Source organism: Colletotrichum scovillei (genome assembly GCF_011075155.1).
Source record: "Colletotrichum scovillei strain TJNH1 chromosome Unknown Contig00002, whole genome shotgun sequence".
Taxonomy (NCBI): domain Eukaryota; kingdom Fungi; phylum Ascomycota; class Sordariomycetes; order Glomerellales; family Glomerellaceae; genus Colletotrichum; species Colletotrichum scovillei.
The window spans coordinates 2,509,939-2,528,163 of NW_023336260.1; the positions used below are offsets into that span (position 1 = coordinate 2,509,939).

The window sequence follows — 18,225 nt, forward strand, 5'->3', positions numbered from 1 at the left end:
AAACATTCAAAAGTCTGGAGGGGTAAATGATGGTGGGATCATCGTTGTTCTTTTGGTTCGGTTAAATTTGGGTAAATGTTCGATTTTCACCTTGGATCCCGCTCTTTTCTTTGACTTTGACCCCTGATGACAAGGTACCATGTGAATGAGAGAGGAAAACACGGAGGGAAAAGAGTAGAAGAAGAATTAGGAACTTGAGCAAGGTGACCAACGGAGCGGAGGCGAGCTCTCCTTCTTTGGTGTCGTATATGTTGTTCTTGCTTATTTCCCCGTCATTAGCCAGAGGATCGTGGCTCTTTTGAATTATACGATGTACGATATATGATACACAAGCTCATCACCTCTGTCCTCGAGTCTCTTCACCAGTATCACGTTCACCCCGTATATAAAACTCACGGTCACATCCTCGAGTAGCTCCTCACAAATCTCATACCACGAAGAAACCATCCAAGTCTCTCGAATCACAAATATCGGAACTCAAGCCTCAGTTTACCTCCCCAAAGATGCACCTCACATCCCCCCTAACCCTCCTCCTCCCCATCCTCCTCTCCCACCAAGTACAAGCCCAATCCACAGGCACAGGAACAACAACCCGCTACTGGGATTGCTGCAAACCCTCCTGCGCCTGGCCCGGCAAGATCCCCGCCTCCTCCCTCGCCGCCGGGCCCGTGACGACCTGCGACCGCAACGACAACCCCTTATCGGACGGCGGCGCCACGCGCAGCGGGTGCGACTCCGGTGGCGGAGCCTACATGTGCAGCGCCCAGTCGCCCTGGGCCGTCTCGGACGACCTGGCCTACGGCTTCGCGGCCGTGCGGATCGCGGGCGGGACGGAGGCGCAGTGGTGCTGCGCGTGCTACGAGCTGACGTTCACGGGCGGCGCGGTGGCGGGGAAGAGGATGGTTGTGCAGGCTACGAATACGGGGGGGGATTTGGGGCAGAATCATTTTGACATTGCGGTGAGTTTTGTTTTATTTTCTCTGGTTTCCTCTGCTTTTCTTTTCACATCATTCCTTCGTCCCAGACGTCCCGGAGAGTTACAAGATACGTTGGAAAACCGCTGGGTAACGTATACGAGAGGGGACGAGAGGATGTCGACGCTCCCTCACCTGGTGACTATTTCTATCACGAAAATCAACTTACCGGAAGGAAACAACGTGTGGAGGACGAGTCCCTTGATACGACACAGAGATAAAGAACTGCCTGTCCCCGAAGCACAGAGTGCCGTAAAAAGACAACAGAGTACACTGACGTGGTTGTATCAACAGATCCCCGGCGGCGGCGTGGGCCAATTCAACGCCTGCACGGATCAGTACGGAGCGCCGGCCAACGGGTGGGGCCAGCGGTACGGCGGCGTCAGCTCCCGCGCCGAGTGCGACGGCTTTCCCGCGAAGCTCAAGGCCGGGTGCTACTGGCGCTTCGACTGGTTCAAGGGTGCCGATAACCCGAGCGTCTCCTTCCGTCAGGTGACTTGCCCGGCGGAGATTACCAACAAGAGCGGCTGTAGGCGCCAGTGATGGACCGGGGGGGACGTGATCTGCTCCCCGGGGCCTGAGGATGTTCGAGTTCCGACTTCAAGTTCCAGTGTCGATGTTGACTCAGATCTGCTCCGCGGGTTCGGAGCTCACACTGAATTGTATGTCGAGGCTGGAGCATGTATAGTCACTTTACGTCCGTAGCTGCAAGTCAGATATGCCATCTGGCATCAAAGGCCAAGAAATGTTCCTGAGCGACCTTGTGCTAGAACACCTTGGCAAGCCTTCTCACCTAACAGCCTCGCAGGGTTTGGGGCCAATTTTGACTGAGAGAGCCTTCGTAGCGAGCTTACAGAGTCATCAAATGAGTTCACGAAAGGGTTGAAATCAGCTCATCTAAGACGTCCGTCTCATATTGGTGGTGGCGACACATGAACACAAGCGAGCAGATTGGCCCCTTCCGCCGTTGATCTTTCGTAGCGCAGCTAAACAGACGTATGAATCTCGCAACACAATTGAGACATACTTTCTTTAGCCATTATGTTGCCTCCTGAGATGAGCGCTATCCAGGTTGGCTGTGCTGCGTGGCTGTGTGCTGGGCAGGTAATAGACACCGTCGTTCCTGGTTTTTTTGAGGCCATGGCATTGCGGATTATAAGAAGCCAAGCCAGAGCCAAGATGTTCACCTGAGAACTAAATCTTGCCCAAGAATCCTCAGCAATCTTGACACAGCCTCAAAAGGCGAATACCTGCCATATCGTGGAATCCGCCAACGTTGTGCAAAAGACGCGCGGTCAAAAGTAGGGTTCAGTGGCAGCCCGTCAAAAGATTCCTCTGGCGTTGCCATTGTTCTCGGGCGTATCAGTGTCGCAGCCAGCCTAGATGCTTTGACGAATCACGCGACGGGCTAGTACGTGACGTAGAGGGTCGATCGGCTTTTTTTGCCGGTTGAGACAACAGAACGGCGCCAGACCGCCGCCGCCGGGAGCCTCCAGATTGCCGAGAGCGGCGCTGGGGAACCAAGAGCGGCTGTCCGGCATCTTCGGCTGGCATGGAAGGAGTCAGGGTGATTGTTGAAGAACTAATTATTCAGATTGGTGAAGCACGCAACATTCCGGATGAGACCAGACCAGTTTCGCCGGAAAATGTGTTCTCTACCAGCAAGGGTAGGTAGAGCAGTAAAATTGCCAACCGTAGGTGTGGGAGATAGCCCCTGTCCCCGGTGGATCTGACCCAGGGAGCAGCCAATGTTTCAATGACGTCTGCTTGGGCACCCGCGTTTGTGAGGGGAACCTAGCGCTGGTACTCTCCAAGTACCTTTGCTTCAAGGTGCCTAAGTCCGGACGCCGGAGGAAGTTTGCAGAGTAGCATCGCGACGAGTAGCGGGAAAGCCAGAAAACCGAATGGTATGCTGGGTGATTCCGAATTGATCAGCCAGTTGATTGCAGACATGGTGTCTGTGAGAGGCTCGTTGCCATCTGAAGGGATAGCAAACCTGGAGAGGTATGAAGTCGGGATGCCAAGAACGGGCGGAGGTCGAGTCATCGGGACTAGAGGGAAGGGTCCGGTGGCTAGAAGCTTTTCCCGCTGATTGACTTGCAGCGGGAGAGACATCGTAGGATCCCGAGTGCTGATGTTGGTGCCGGCCAGTATCCATCCCGATTTGGTACAGCGAAAAAAGGCACTGGCCCTTGTGGAGGATAGCAGCACGCAGGCCACGCAATGTGCGCTTTCCATGGTCGAGCGCCAAGTGGGCGGTCTGAGAGTGCACGTCCAGGCTATTGGCGGCCATATGCAGTCGAGCGTCTTGCAGCGGTGCTGTTTGGCAAAGGCGTCGATTTGAGCCGCAGACCACCAATTTGGTTGGCGTCGTACTACGCGCCCAAATGGTACGATCTTATGCTGTGCCTTGGAGCAATAATGATGCGAAGCCGCCCATGTTTTTTCCCTCCAGAAACCCTGTTAACCCCGTGGCGCTGAGAAGAATACTTCCCGAGACGCGAATTGCGCATTGTTGATATTGAGTGAAGCGCTATACATGTATAACGACCGTCGATCGTATAGTAGAGAGCCACGCGAAAGGTGCCGTCAGACCGGGAGACCCGAGAGATTGAATGCCGAGAACGACCGGGCGGGCGTGGTCGAGCTGTCACGCACATCGGCTGGTGCAAAACGTCTGGAACTGTCGGCACAACTTGCCCATGACTGTAGACCGGGCCCGTGTGGTGGGAGAAACTCAAAATCCCAAGTGGAAAAGGGGGAGGTGTGAGAGACTTCGATGCGACGAAGCTAAGGGGAAAAGCTCGACAGTCGAGAACTGGTCGTAATCAGATCGGGCATTGTGTCACGGGTACTGTTGTTACAGACGATGGACCAGAGAAGACTCGACAACTCTGTTGGTCAGCCTGAACGGAGAGATGCTGGCGTCCGTATCCGAAGGCGGCAGCGGCAAGGCCCAGAGCAGTTGGTGACCCTCTTGATTTTCCATCTCTCTCTCTTCCACGCTAAGACACGCGGTACGTAGACAGTAGTAGTCTGCTATTTTAGCGGGAGGGGATCAGAAGGAGGCCACGAATCGTTCCCCGGATGAGAAAGACTAGGAAGACCATTCTCCTGGGGCTATCAATGTGGAACGGGCCCATCATGTCAGCCTATGAGGTTTCATAGCTAGTGAGAAAAATGTAGAAGGCAAGCGGGTGCCGTAGTGATTTGAGCCGATGCGGCGAGGATGGGAAGCGGGAGCCGGCACGGGGGAACTGGGTAGGTCGTTGGAAGATCAGACAAGCTTTCGAGGGAATCGAGGCAACGAAAAAGCTTAGCCACGATGACATGCGATCCGATGGGCGTCGGGCGAGGGATTGGGCTGGGGATGCCGTGTATCCGTGGGCGTGTGATGTGCAGGCTAAGACGGCACGGCGGGGGACATGTAATGAGACTGTTTTACTTTTTCCTTTGATTGTTTGTGGCATGCGGTGACCGACACCAACGGCAAGAGCGGCACCAAAATGATTGATTTGCAGATCGAAAACGGCTGTGGTTTGTCCATTTTCTTTCTGTATGCGTATCAACGTCGACTTTCGAGTGCTAGTGTAGTCGCGCGAGCAAATGCAGGGCTGCAGGTACAGGGTCTTTGGGGCCATTTGGGGCCCAGTAGGTATAGTATAGAAAATAGCCGCTTTGGTGGTTGAAATTGTTGTTGGTTTTATCTGCCCGCCGGCATCCCGTAATAGTTGTGTGGGAGTTTGTGGTCACTGGGTGGTTGTGTCGTGATAAGAGCTCGGTTCTTCGGCTCCTCGAATACGCTGGGATGATGCAGTTGGAGTTGGTGCATGCCGGGCCTCGATACACTTCACGCGCAAGGGATTGATTCCATGTTGTGCGGGTCGTTCGGCTGAGGTGAACAGCTCCTGTGAGCAGCCACGGGAACGGGAAGCCAGAAACGATCTGTGAATGTTCGAATCCAGGTGCTTTGCTGATGGTAAGGTAGACGAAAGGACTCTAGGGTCCCATCTGGAGACGTAGACAAAAGTCAGAGTCCTAGTCAGAAGGGAAGGAGCACACAGCAGCAATTGGAACTGTGGTAGTGCCTTTCATCCATATCTTAGGTAAGGTGTGTGTGTGTGTGAGGTAGGCAGGTAGTGGATGTACATCAGCAGGTACTCGCCGGTACATGTCTTCTCTCCCGTTTCCCTTACTTCCGAGTGGTCCGCCGTGTTTCTCTTGCCTCGTCCAACTGGGGATGTTGTACCCTACAGTTGTGCTCGCTCTGAAGCGTGAGTTGTGAGGTGTGGTTGACGACCTCCTGAGTCCTGACTGGCTACCGGGGGAACTTTCAACAGTCCCCATCGCGATCCACTCCACCATCTCTGCCAGCCTATCCGTACGGTGCCGTACTTGCGAACCAACTGGCTGCATCTTTGCGTCCAATTCCATCCGCGCATCATGAGAGTCCTCCAACTGTCTTGACTCTGTTACCGCACTTGCACCGTATTCAACCTGGAACGCTCTTCAGTCGACTGGTGTCCACAATCTGCTGTTCATGTTACCCATTGGTACTCGAATCCACTTCTCACAGGTCGTTGTCAAGTGCATCATGTAACGCCCATTCCTCGTTAGAAGTAACAAAGCAGAAGACAGCCCGCGTATTGGAGGATGTACACCATAGACGCCAGCCGGAACGCCAGCGGTAACGACTGGGCAGGTAGCTCACTAACGGTGTGCGGTGGCCACGGGCAATGGAAGACGAAGCAGTTTAATAGCCAACGAAAGGTACATTGAGAGTACCTGCTCTTCCTTTTCTGGGACAGGCAGGTAGCGACAACGAGGACGAGGACGAGGACGAGGACAAGTGCAAGTGCAAGTGCGAGGACAGGGCAGGGAGGCTGTGCATCAGTTCCCTCGCCCCTAGGTACTTTACATACAAAGCCCGGCCAGGTAAGGTATGTGCAAAGTACCTTGAGGCTTGCTTCTTGGTGCCCGACGCTGCACTCTGCCGGTGATCCGATACCGCCAATTTGGCTACGGATACTTCTCCCGTCCTCGTCATTCTTGTATGGAGTACTTCGTACCTCCTGCCCCATGCTCCAGCCATTTGGTCCTCAGTCTGTCTGCCCGGTCGTTCAAAGTCATCCACCATGCCACCCGGCCACCACCCTTCTCTCTCTCTCTCTCTCCCAAAACTCCCCCAACACCACCACCACACACACACTCTTCACAGTACACACCCGATTCCCACACCCAACTCTCTCACCCCCCAACCTGGAACCCGAACCTGGACCTGGACCTGGACCTGACCTTGCTTTCCCTTTGACCTGATCAGTGTGTACGAATACAGAGCGCACCTGCAGCAAGCGCACTGGGAACGACCTGACCTGAACCCCGCTTGGCATTGAAAATCGCGCCTGCCCCAGCTCGCTGACTTCCCATTCAATCGCTTCTCTCTCAGCTCGCCTTTTGATCACCTTCTGCTTGCCATTTCACCAATCTCATCCCTTTCGCCTCGGATCGCGACTCGACCTTATCCTCGAGCATTCACATTGTAGCCTCCGCCTTGAATCGACTCACTACGCACTATTACTTTCCGTTCGTCGTCTTCAGACCGAGTCAGCCGTGAATCTCTTAACCAGATCTCCGACGACACCGATTTCCCGGGCATTTCCGCCTCGCTCGTTTGTTGGTTATCCCACCTGAAAGCTGGTGTTCATTCCACTTCCCGAGCAGCCACCCACGATTTATTCACACCAGGTTGATGGTTTCAATGCCCTCAACCCGTTCGTTGAACATGTGAGGGAAGCATGTGTAAGTCATTATATGCCCTTTTCACTTTCTGTACAATACACACATAGAAAATCATGCCTCTGGTCATCTTGCCCATAGTAAGCAGGTGAACGCCTGCCGTGCTCTCTATCTCTTTTTCGCGGCGGCCAAGAGGTGCCAAAATCCCCCGGTCTTGGCACAACTCACTGACGTCTCACAGCTCTCGAACAGATTCGAAATGTCGTGTATGTCTCAGCAAAACTCCTTTCAGATGCCCGCTGCTTTCGATGCTATCGTCACCGTATTCTTCATTGATGCGCACGCTTCTCTGCTGCTTTCCCGTTGGCTCCTTCATCATCTCGTCGCATCACGTTGCTGCTGCCTTGGCCCGCGTCACTGTGCCTCGCAGCTCCTCTGTGGGCAGACCTTGGCGCGAATGCCTCACCACCCGCATTTCCCCAACCACTTGTGTATCTTCAATCACCAGCTGACCTTTACACAGTCTGCTGTTCAGTAACCCTGTTTGGTCGGGCGCGAACACCGTCCCCTCGACTCTCATCAAGAACATCACCTCTCTGTCGGTATGTCTCGTCGCCATCATTCTTATTCCAAGTCTTGATCTAAACCAAGTGCACAGAGCAAGGTAGCCTACCAGGACACCATCACAGCAAACCTCACCACGCTGAGCACGACAAATACCGAAACGCAGGATGGCATCATCCGAGGTCTGCTATACGTCCCCGATCTCAGCGTCACAAACCCGTGTTTCGAGCAGCAGTACGACATAATCCCCCGAAATGCCACTACACAGGCAGAACTTCCTCCTACCAACTATAACCTAATTGCCATTGCGCCATGGTTTAACGCGACCTGCACCAAGGCTTATCTTGCATCTGCACGCCTCGACCCCATCCGCGCCTTCATCTTTTACCGGCCCAACAATTCGACCAACGAACCACAAGGCGCTGATTCCCCGATATGGGATCTTGAAGATGGTGATGCATGGCGAACCCAGAACCGTTTTCCGATTTTCGCCGTGCCAGGCGCCGAGGGCACCAAATTCATGAAGCAGCTCAGCTTGTATTCTGGAAACATCTCCGAGATCCCATATGGGGAGGAAATCCAGGAGATCTACGACCCCCACGATAATGATTACGTCCGCATATGGACAGAACTAACCATCAAGGACCGTGACAGTGTCCCTGCTATGTGGACATGGATTCTTACGGTCGTTGGCGTTGTGATATTCATCATCGCGTGTCTATCACTCACGATGCACCTAGTACAAAGAAGACGGAGAATTTCACTACGAAGAAGGGTGCTGAGCGGCGAGGTTGATCTGGAAGCGATGGGAATTAAACGAGTAACCGTACCCGTGGATCACGTCAAGGGCTTCCCACTTTTCACCTACAGTTTCCAGCCGGAAATGATCAGCACACCTTCTACTACAAGGCCACCCAAGTCCGTGAGGTCACCGCGAAGCATGCGGACTGACCAGCGAACAATATCAGAATCCGCCGTCCCGAGATCGAGGGCCCGAAGAGCCAGCGTCAACAGCTCAAAAAGCACCGTTGCCACGAACTATCAGCCCCAGTGCCACATTTGCTTGGAGAATTACGTCGACCGGGACTCCGTCATCCGCGAATTGCCTTGTGGCCACATCTTTCACCCCGAGTGTATCGACGAGTTTCTAAGTCTCAACAGCTCACTGTGCCCAATCTGTAAGAGGAATATGCTCCCACCGAACTACTGTCCCAAGATCACCAATGGCATGGTACGCCGTGAGAGGGCCATTCGACGATTGAGGGAACGGGTAGTATTTGACGAGTCAGACGACGAAGAGGGGGAGGTGAAAAGCAAGCGTTGGGGCAAGCGGCTATTCGGCACGGACAAAGCGGCATCATCCCCGACAGAAACGCCCATGACGCCCGTTCTGACTTCCAAGTCCCCGAAAACAGTGCAGGAGTCAGCAAATGTCGATACGCCGGTGGATCTCGAAGCTGCACCCCTGTCCACTACACAACGTGCCCTCGAACCGACCCAAGAGGAGCAAGAAGATTCGGACCAACCCTCGAGTCAATCCGAAGGTCAAGACCCGCCACATCCGCAACCCCAGCCGCCCAGACAAGCCGCTGTTCATCAGAATAAACGCCGGAAAGCAGGTGGACTGCGGCTCCATATGCCTGGATCAGACTCGCATCAGAACCATCCACGGCCTGAAGGACGAAAGAGCCCGTCTCAGTTGGCAAGAGCGCGAATGAGAGCGCTTGCTGGTACGCCCTTTGACGACCCAGATGGTCGCAATCCAGCGTGTAAGTACAAATTCCATGCGACATGAAGCACATGTTCTGACCTAGGTTGCAGGGAAACGTTATGTCGTCAAGGTTTTCCCAGGATTTTCATGACAGTTGCATGCACTGGAAGCATGCCATCAAATTCGGAGTTGCATGGTGTAATGGCGTTTAGGATCAGGCAGTAGGACTGCCTTTTGGAACTTTTGAGAGGCACACAAGGGAATAACATCACGATGCATATCTACGACACTCCCTGGTACCTACCTCTGAGGGAGGGGTGAGGAGACTTTCATTTCACAATCACGACGATAGACTCGGTGGGCCCAGATTGGCCCTCGGATTGCTACATTTTGGCACGGAATGTTACTCTTGGGCTGCTGTAAAGAGCCCAAGCTTTTGGACTGGATATACCCCATCGGCACGGTTAAGCATCAACGGCGATTTGGAGGAGGGTATGAATTGAAAAAGTTACGTAGAAATCAGTGATGGCAGCTGTGCACTGCTCAGACTAGGTAGTCTTGTGTCGGCCAGACAGCAGGCAATGAAATCAAAACTTGAGACCTTTCACGGTCTAAGAGATAAATTTGTTGGATTATATACCCTGACTGTATTTTCCCTTCAAGGCTAGATCCCGTTCAGGCCAGTCTTTTGCGCGTGTCAAGCCAGGACAAAATCACCAAATATACTGAGTCTAACAAGAGGTACCCCAATCGGACTCGTTTCTATTCCGTTTGTCATACAAAATATAAGACTTCTCCACACGTGGTATTTTCGCTATTGTCGTTTCATCCGAATCATGGTATATGCCAGCTTTCATCTCATTTGTTTCGCCAAGCCGGGCCAACTGATCGTCTCAAGCACTTTCAGTTATGCATTATAAACACCCGAAATCTTAACTTTCATCCACTCGTCATGTCTTGGCAATTCCATGTGTTGCCGTATTCCTTCCTACATTCTCTGCCCTCTCTCATTATGAACGTCCCTCAATGAGCTTGTCGTCTTCCTTTGTGCCTCCTCTGGCCAGCGCTTCGCGGATACGGTCGTTTTCGGCGGCGCGGATCCGCTGACGAGCATCCTCAAGTCGTTCGACTCCACGATCGATAGTCTCAATGTGGACTGTCAACGGGATTGCTATGGCCGAATCACGCACGAGTTCGGGAGCGGCAACGCGGTCGCGGAGGTCACCCAGCCCGGCCTGGATCTTTTCAAGGTCCACAATAAGAGCCGATATCTGCGCAACAGCCGTGACGCGCTGCCTATCCACCTGGCGCAGGAGGGAGAGCTGGGCGTTGAGGTTATGCAGGCGTTTGTTATTCGCACCGACAAGAGTCCACAACGTCCAGAGCACCTCGTCTCGACGGGATTTTACCGAATTCGACGAGCGAGTGACGATTTCGTAAATTTGGTTCAGGTTCTCCTCCGCCTTTGTGAGTAGAAGCAGAACTCCTTGCGCTTCTACTATGAGAGAGGAGATCCGGTCAGAGACGAGGGCGGTGTGCTCGATGTATTTGTCGAGAAGGGTCCGTTCGGAGAAGGGTGTCACTGTGGGAGTAAAGGGGTAGAAGAGCCAGCTGGACCACTGGGAAACCAGTCCTACCTCTGTCGTCTCTGATGCAGAGAGGGTATCGAGATAGCGAGATGTCCAACGATTGATCGAGATAACGGAGTCGACGGCGGATCCCACATGAACGTTGAACTTTTGCAAGTCAGAGGCCGTCAAGCGGGCGGTATCGATGTACTCGTTGAACTCGTACACCAGCTCGTCTCTCTGTGGCAATTCCGAGTACCGAACCATGGTGCGTAGATCGCGTATCGAAGACTCGGAACGCTTCATCTCCATTGGTAGGGATACGCCATCGGCACTGCGTTCGAGGACTTGCTCGAATTGTGACTGAACGTTCATGAGGTCGTCAAACTCAACGTTGGCAGACTCAGACCCTGACTCTTTGCCTCCGCCTGGTGAAGTAGTGAACGAGGGGCAAAACGGGAGGTCTAAGTATGCCGCGCCCGGGATGCGGCAGAGCGGCGAGAGCGATGTTGTGATTGACTTGGTGACCATATTTTGAAGCATTATGGAGGCGCCAAAGAAGAGCCAGACTGCCAGACATAGCGCCAGCGGCTTTTGGATATAGCCAAGGGCCATGCCAATGACGTTGAATATCCATGCTAGGATGTTGAAGGCTGCACTTGGAAGAGACTCTGACAGGCGCTCCGCAACGGTCTTGGGCTCAGCCGGTTCATCGTAGTAACCCCTCACTCTTCTGGGGTCGCCACGTCTGGCAGATGTAGGACTTCCATTGCTGGCTTGGCGTATCGCACGACGCCGCACGTCCTGCTGCTGATAAGAGACGTCGCTGGGGCGAACGGTCCGCGAGGAGTGACCGCTACTGTGTTGGGGGCTGGTTCCCGTCCCCGAAGTAGAACTGAAGCGCATGGATGGCATGATAAACTCCGGTTCGGGAGAGCGGTTTGGGTCTCGTCGTACGGTGGGCTGAAATGGCGAGCGAAGGATGACTCGCTCATCGTCCGCTTTGTTCATGAAATCTTGAACGCTGTGGTGCGACTCTTGAGAACCGCCGATGCTGAATGACTGTGACGGCATTTGCGACGGCTCCGTCAGGAAGCTATCATCCTCCTCCAGATCGTTGAGAATGGACGTGTCGAAGCTGTCGTTTTCGCCGCCTTCCACCAAGCGCCAAGAACTCTCGACGGGTAGGTCTTGTTGACGTTGTGCAGGCATCGTGCCTAATAATATTGGTGAAGCCTCGAGGCTGTGGCTGAGAGGGTCGTTTTCCGAGTCTCAACCAGACAGGCAAGAGTACTGTGTCGTGTCAAGAGATGATGTTCCGTCCATGGGCAAGTCAATTATTTACTATTGGATTTTGGAGTATAGATGATCTCGCGACGCGCCGAGCGCGTAGAGTGGCGAAGTTGACCGCCAGGGTCGGGAGGTCGTAGCTGCCTTGATATAAGGCACAATGTTGATGATTCCGGATATTATGTCCGTACTAGTGAGTCATTCGACGGGAGCTAGTAACAGAAACGGGTGCAACGGTTGTTGGCCAAGAATAGGCAGAGACAAAGGACGATCAAGGCTTGTTGATGTTTAGAGAAGGTTTACAGACGTCCCAAGCATATCAACATCTGGCGTCATAGGCTCCAGCATCTGCCCCTTGCATGCGCAGCAGCTGTCGTGGGGGACAGCTTCAGGTGGGTAGCTTCTCCGCTGAATCCGCTGAAATGGCAGCAGCAGGGACCATGTGGCAGCGTGACTCGACATTTGATAAGCTTCGCTTCCCCTTGTCGTCACATGGACGTCCAACGATAAGACGTGCGGGAAGGGGTGCAGCACGGTAACACCCCACGCCTCTCGTGCCAGAACGGATCCCGGTGAAACATAATACCGCTGATCCGGGGGAAGGTACCTTACAAGTATGACGGGTGGAAGGGACGGGACCGGGCTGCACACACGACAGTAAGGTGGATACTAAGGCTTTGCCCCACTTGGCTCCGGCGCGATTCCACCACCCACTTGAGGAAAATGGCCATTACCTCTACCTAGCCTCGCTTTCTTTCAACGCCCGTACAACTCCTTAACATCTACAAATCGAGAATCGCGTCGCGCGCACCGGAAAATCGCTCATCGCAATTCACTTGCGCACAAATCGCCCACGATGTCGACTGGCATGGATCAACGCGAGCTTGAGTCCTGCATCAAGCAGCTCAATAAGGTCGTACAGGCCAACGAGCCTCCTGCGACCGCTCTTGCTCTCCTTGAACGACTCAAGAAGGAGGCTGCCCCCACGGAAGAGATGCTTCGGGTACGTCGCGGATCGCACTGTTCCATCGACATGCGTGGTCTTGGCATATGTTCCTGCTCACCTTGTTTGCTATTACGGCGGAACCTAACTGACCTCGTCTGCACTCGACCAGTCTAGCAGAGCAGGTGTCTTCGTCGGCAAGCTTCGCCAGAACTCGAACAAGGAAATTGCTCGCGCCGCTACAGAGCTCGTCCACAAGTGGAAGAAGCTGGTCGAAGCCGAGAAGCAGGGCAAGATCAAGAAGGGATCGTCTCCGGCTGCTCCGTCGCCGACCCAGGCCCCGGCCCCGAAACCGTCTTCGTCATCTGCGCTGAGCCAACCCTTCAAGGGCAACACCGAGACTCGCCGCGCTAAGGCCGATGGCGCCGACGTGAAGCGCACTAATGATGCTGTTCGCGATTCCTGCATCGAACTCCTCTACAATGGCCTCGCATACCGATCCACCGCTTCCGTCAACGATGTTCTCCATAAGGCCATCGAGGTTGAGTTGGCTGCCCACAGCCATTTCAAGGGCGTCACCAAGGACTATCGCGAGAAGCTGCGCTCCCTGTTCAGCAACCTTAAGGTCAAGAGCAACCGCCAGCTTGGCGTCAATGTTATGGAAGGCAAGATCACTCCTGCTCGGTTCGTGGTCATGACCCACGAGGAGCTCAAGTCGGAAGAGCAGAGGAAGAAGGAGGATGCTCTGCAGCAGGAGAACATGAAGAAGGCTCAGGTTCCCATGGCCGAGAAGAGTATCAGCGATGCTCTCAAGTGCGGCAAGTGTGGCCAGAAGAAAGTCAGCTACAGTCAGGCGCAGACTCGCAGTGCTGATGAACCGATGACGACATTCTGCGAGTGTACCGTATGCGGTAACCGCTGGAAGGTTTGTTGGCCATTGTTTGATTCTCTTTGCCAACTATGCTAACTAAGTTGCAGTTCTCTTGAGCGTACGATTCTGGAGAGGAGGTTTCGATTTTTTCAACTGACGGCGTGATTTTCACTTATACCCCGTTATTGAAGCACGGGATTATGGTCCTGCATTTGGCACTCGGGAGTGCGGGCTTGGTTGGTATGGAGTTGGGGAAGAGGAATGGTCCTCCGTATTTTCTCCTTTATTGATTCATTTTGCTCTGCCCTTGAACATAAAAAGCTTCGGGCATCAGATGCATGTGTGGCTATCGATGATCGGTTTCACAGAGAGCGAATTACACTTTAGATGGGGGGCTTGATTACTCCATAGCCATGTGGCCTGTATTAGGTTGAGGCTTGGGAGCAATCGACATCTTGCAAAGTGCCTAACTGGCATTGGCTCACTACCTTATTACATCGCCCCTGATCCTTACCACATTCACTTGAAGTGCTCTCTATCTGATGACATCATGGCGCCACATTATGTGCTTTCCAATACAATATACCCTTGTCGCCACTGCTGAGGGATATATGGGGGGATTCAGAAGAAGACTTTTCTGCAGTGGACATTGCGACAACTGAGTGTTCATCTCGTACACAGGGTGAAAGACCTGCAGCCATTGGGAACCCGGGCAGGGAATAGCAAAGCAGTATGGAGAGGGAGTTGATCTATTAGTGGTGTGTATCATTACTTCTTCGCCGGGTCGATCTTGAGCACTGAGAATAGATCAGCTGAGTGATCGTCCTCCTCCAGGCCCATCGCCGCCACATGCTTCCAAAACTTGCTGAGATGTCTCGTGCCAGAGTCGCACAGGATAGTGACGACCTGGCTGCCCTCAGGAAGCCTCGAGGCCGCCACGACCGCCGCAACGCAGTTGACCGCGCTGCTGCTGCCGGCGAAAATGCCGTCGTTCTCCACCAGCCACCTCGCCATGCGGCACGCCTGCTCGTCCGTGACCTTGATCGCGTCGTCGATGAGCTCCCTGCCGGCCTCAAAGTTCTCCGTGACGCGGTTGATGCCGATGCCCTCTACGATGGTGTCGACCTGCGTCCGCCGCCGCGTGCCCTCCTTCTCGGTGCTCGAGTACATGACGCCGTGCCGGATCTTGTTGTACAACCCGCTGCCCTGGGGGTCCGCCAGCACGACCTGCAGGCCCGGCACGTTGGCCTCCTCCTTTAGGTACTTGGCCACGCCCGCGATGGTACCGCCCGTCCCCGCGCCGGCGACAAAGGCGTCCAGCTTCCCGCCGGTCTGGTACACGATCTCCGGACCGGTGGTGTGCAGGTGCGCCGCAAAGTTGGCCGGGTTCTCGAACTGGTCCGCAAAGTAGCCGACACTGCCGTCGCCGGCCTTGGCGGCGTGCTCCAGCGCGCGACGGCGGGCGAGGTTGACAAAGTGCTCCGGCGACGCGATCGGCGCCGGGTCCACGCGCTCGACGGTGGCGCCCAGGTGACGGAGCAGGTCAACCTTTTCCATGGCCATGTCGTTGGGCATGCAAATGTGCGCGCGGTAGCCCCTCGCGCGCGCGAGCGTCGCCAGGGAGATGCCCGTGCTGCCGACGGTGCCCTCGTAGATGGTGTCGCCGCGGCCGGGGACGAGCTGGCCCGCGGCCTCGGCGCCCTCGATCATGGACAGCGCAACACGGTCCTTGGGCGTGTTGCCGGCCGCGTTCAGGAACTCTGCTTTTGCGAGGATGACGCGCCCCGTGGCCTCGCTGAGGGAGCGGATCTTGATGAGGGGCGTGTTGCCGATGGCGCCCGCCACGCCGTCCGCGATCAGCGGCGGGTTCCAGGCGGAACCGCCGAGGGTGGTGAGAAGAGCGGCAGCCGCCGCTTCATCGGCTTCGGATGCAGTCTCGTGGTCTTCGAGTTGCACGGGCGGGCCCCAGAAGAGGCTGCTACGCCGCGAGGGGTCCGCGGTGGATGTGTTGTTGCGCGCGCGGCGGTTGCGACGGCGCTGGTACCGGCGTTCGAGGTCCGGATAAAAGTCTTTGAAGCCTAGGGTGACGAGAATGCCGGCCGTGAAGGCGAGCGCTAGGGCGGCCGAGCCATAGGCTTTGGGATGGTTACTCAGAGACATGTTGTCTGTGTCATGTGTCGTGCTCCATCGTCCGCGTTACTCTTCCCGCGAGCTCTTGTTGTTGTCGTCGTGTATCTCTTGACGAGACGTGGTTGCGGTATCGGAAAACAAAAACACTGACAGGTGCTCGGCGCATGAATTTCAACCATCTTATTCTACAGGGGATTTGCCCGCTAAACTGCAGGTGATGTCATTTTAGCTCTTCTAGACCCCTGCCTTTCAGCCTCAACGGTGCCTCTGTGACCGTCCACCGCGCTGTGCCTCCAGGTTCCTCAGGCGTTGAAACTCCCGTCGGGGCATCCCTTGGCAGGGGACCACGGTGGTGGAGGTGAACAGGAACGGGCATGTGCGCTATGGCGGATTAACAGCTGCCCCGTGGTAGAAGGGAGCTCGGGCCATGTTCGAACCTCTCTGCCAAACCGAAGATCCGCGATTTGCAACCATTTTGTTGACTTTCCCAAGCCGACCCCCATTTCGCCCTACCGAGTATTCGTCCCGCTCGACGACCATCGGAACCTCTTCTCGGGATGGATTCCCCCGCCGTCACCCGTCTCTTCCGCGAGCTCTTCCGCCGGCCCGCATGCCAACCACGGCGACAATGCACGACTGCCGCCGGCATCCCGGCTCTAAGCCATCACCACCACCGGCCTCGTGTCCAACATAACCACAGCGGCGGCGTAGCAGCTCCAGCATCATCCACCTCCTCCTCAAGAGCTGCCAATGCCTCTGCGGCACCTCAGCAACGGCGACACTACGCCGTCAAGACCACATCCGAGAGACAGGAAAGGACAAACGAGTCAAAATGGCAGCAGCGGACCTCCCTCTTCCCGAGCGACCGCGCCGACGAGTTCGACACCTACCCGACCCTCAACGCCCGCGACCTGGCCGCCCGCTCGACCCGCCCGCGCAAGGCTAAGATGCTCACCCGCGACTTTATCGAGGACAGCCTCTACAATCCGGCCTACGGCTACTTCTCCACCCAGGCCGTCATCTTCTCCCCCGGCCAACCCTTCGACTTCCCCTCCTTCCGCGACGAGCCACACTTTTACCGCGAGCTCGGCCGGCGCTACACCGAGTTCGAGGACGACCTCGACGACAAAGAGGGCGTCAACGACGCCCGCCCGCTCTGGCACACGCCCACGGAGCTCTTCCGCCCCTACTACGGCGAGGCCATTGCCCGCTACCTCGTTTCGAACTACCGCCTCACGACGTACCCCTACCACGACCTCATCATCTACGAGATGGGCGCCGGCCGCGGCACCCTCATGCTCAACATCCTCGACTACATCCGCGACCTCGACCCCCAGGTCTACGCCCGCACCCAGTACCGCATCATCGAGATCTCACCCGCACTCGCCTCCCTCCAGCGCCACCACCTCCTCTCCACCGCCGATTCCCGCGGCCACGCCTCCAAGGTTGAAATCATCAACCAGTCCATCTTCTCCTGGTCCGAACGCGTCCCTTCCCCTTGCTTCTTCCTCGCCATGGAGGTCTTTGACAACTTCTCCCACGACGTCGTCCGCTACGACCTCGCCACGGAAGAACCCCTCCAGGGCTCCGTCCTCGTCGACGCGGACAACGACCTCTACGAGTTCTACTCACCCGACCTCGACCCCGTCCTCGCCCGCTTCCTTCGCGTCCGCCACGCCGCTACGGGGGGCCGCTACCCTCTTCCCTACCCCGCCAACCGCGTCCTCCGCCACCTCAAGTCGCGCATGCCGCTCATGCCGAACCTCTCGGAACCAGAGTACATACCGACCCGCCTCATGCAGTTCTTCGACGTGCTCGAAAAGTACTTCCCCGGCCACCGCCTCGTCACGAGCGACTTCCACTCGCTGCCCGACGCCATACCGGGCCTCAATGCCCCCGTCGTCCAGACCCGGTACGAGCGCACAACGGTGCCCGTGACGACGCCTCTGGTACGTTCAATGAACACACACACACACACACACACACACACACACACACACACACACACACATGATGAATGCCGTTGCTAACAAAAAGGTCGCAACAGGTCCACCAAGGCTACTTTGACATCATGTTCCCCACAGACTTCCAAACCATGGAGGCCATGTACCAGGCCATCACGGGCAAGCTTACGAGGCTCATGTCGCACGGTGACTTTATGCAGCGGTGGGCGTTCCTCGAAGACACCCAAACGCGCAGCGGGGAAAACCCTCTGCTGAGCTACTACCAGAACGCAAGTGTGCTGGTAACTGTATGAAACCAAATGTAGAAAGAGAAAAAGAACATATACCCCTTTTAGACTACGGAAAGTTCCGCAACACAGGCAGCACGTAACTCTGCTGTTTCAACTTTGTTCAGATTGTCTTCCTTAATTTTGTTGGAATACATAGAGAGGAACTACAGGCCCATCTTGCCAGTGATCAACTCCTTTTCCCTGC

The 18,225-nt window shown here is 55.4% G+C and overlaps 6 protein-coding genes across 6 annotated transcripts; 4 read left to right on the forward strand and 2 right to left on the reverse strand.

Annotated features, from left to right (window-relative positions):
• Window positions 1-503: 503 nt before the first annotated feature.
• HER10_EVM0012199 (glycosyl hydrolase family 45) lies at window positions 504-1,517 on the forward strand (the record flags this gene model as incomplete). The annotated part of the gene is made up of 2 exons (XM_035481599.1): window positions 504-959; window positions 1,269-1,517. The coding sequence occupies 2 exons, from the start codon at window positions 504-506 to the stop codon at window positions 1,515-1,517; spliced, it is 705 nt and encodes a 234-aa protein (XP_035337772.1).
• Window positions 1,518-6,161: 4,644 nt separating this feature from the next.
• HER10_EVM0006929 (uncharacterized protein) lies at window positions 6,162-9,605 on the forward strand. The gene is made up of 5 exons (XM_035476500.1): window positions 6,162-6,773; window positions 6,952-6,976; window positions 7,234-7,312; window positions 7,369-9,043; window positions 9,096-9,605. The coding sequence occupies exons 1-5, from the start codon at window positions 6,770-6,772 to the stop codon at window positions 9,134-9,136; spliced, it is 1,824 nt and encodes a 607-aa protein (XP_035337321.1). The 5' UTR covers window positions 6,162-6,769; the 3' UTR covers window positions 9,137-9,605.
• Window positions 9,606-9,785: 180 nt separating this feature from the next.
• On the reverse strand, window positions 9,786-12,220 carry HER10_EVM0003119 (uncharacterized protein). Its single transcript, XM_035472805.1, has one exon. It carries the CDS (start codon window positions 11,763-11,765, stop codon window positions 9,996-9,998), a length of 1,770 nt encoding a protein of 589 aa, XP_035337026.1. The 5' UTR covers window positions 11,766-12,220; the 3' UTR covers window positions 9,786-9,995.
• A 153-nt stretch (window positions 12,221-12,373) lies between these two features.
• Window positions 12,374-16,082, forward strand: HER10_EVM0002093 (transcription elongation factor S-II). Its single transcript, XM_035471819.1, has 3 exons — window positions 12,374-12,846; window positions 12,959-13,711; window positions 13,765-16,082. Exons 1-3 carry the CDS (start codon window positions 12,700-12,702, stop codon window positions 13,771-13,773), a joined length of 909 nt encoding a protein of 302 aa, XP_035336948.1. The 5' UTR covers window positions 12,374-12,699; the 3' UTR covers window positions 13,774-16,082.
• HER10_EVM0013292 (pyridoxal-phosphate dependent enzyme) lies at window positions 14,426-15,817 on the reverse strand (the record flags this gene model as incomplete). The annotated part of the gene is made up of 2 exons (XM_035482655.1): window positions 14,426-15,052; window positions 15,131-15,817. 2 exons carry the CDS (start codon window positions 15,815-15,817, stop codon window positions 14,426-14,428), a joined length of 1,314 nt encoding a protein of 437 aa, XP_035337860.1.
• Window positions 16,083-16,344: 262 nt separating the features above from the next.
• On the forward strand, window positions 16,345-18,044 carry HER10_EVM0001469 (uncharacterized protein; the record flags this gene model as incomplete). Its single annotated transcript, XM_035471214.1, has 2 exons — window positions 16,345-17,736; window positions 17,835-18,044. The coding sequence occupies 2 exons, from the start codon at window positions 16,345-16,347 to the stop codon at window positions 18,042-18,044; spliced, it is 1,602 nt and encodes a 533-aa protein (XP_035336898.1).
• Between the last annotated feature and the right edge of the window lie 181 nt (window positions 18,045-18,225).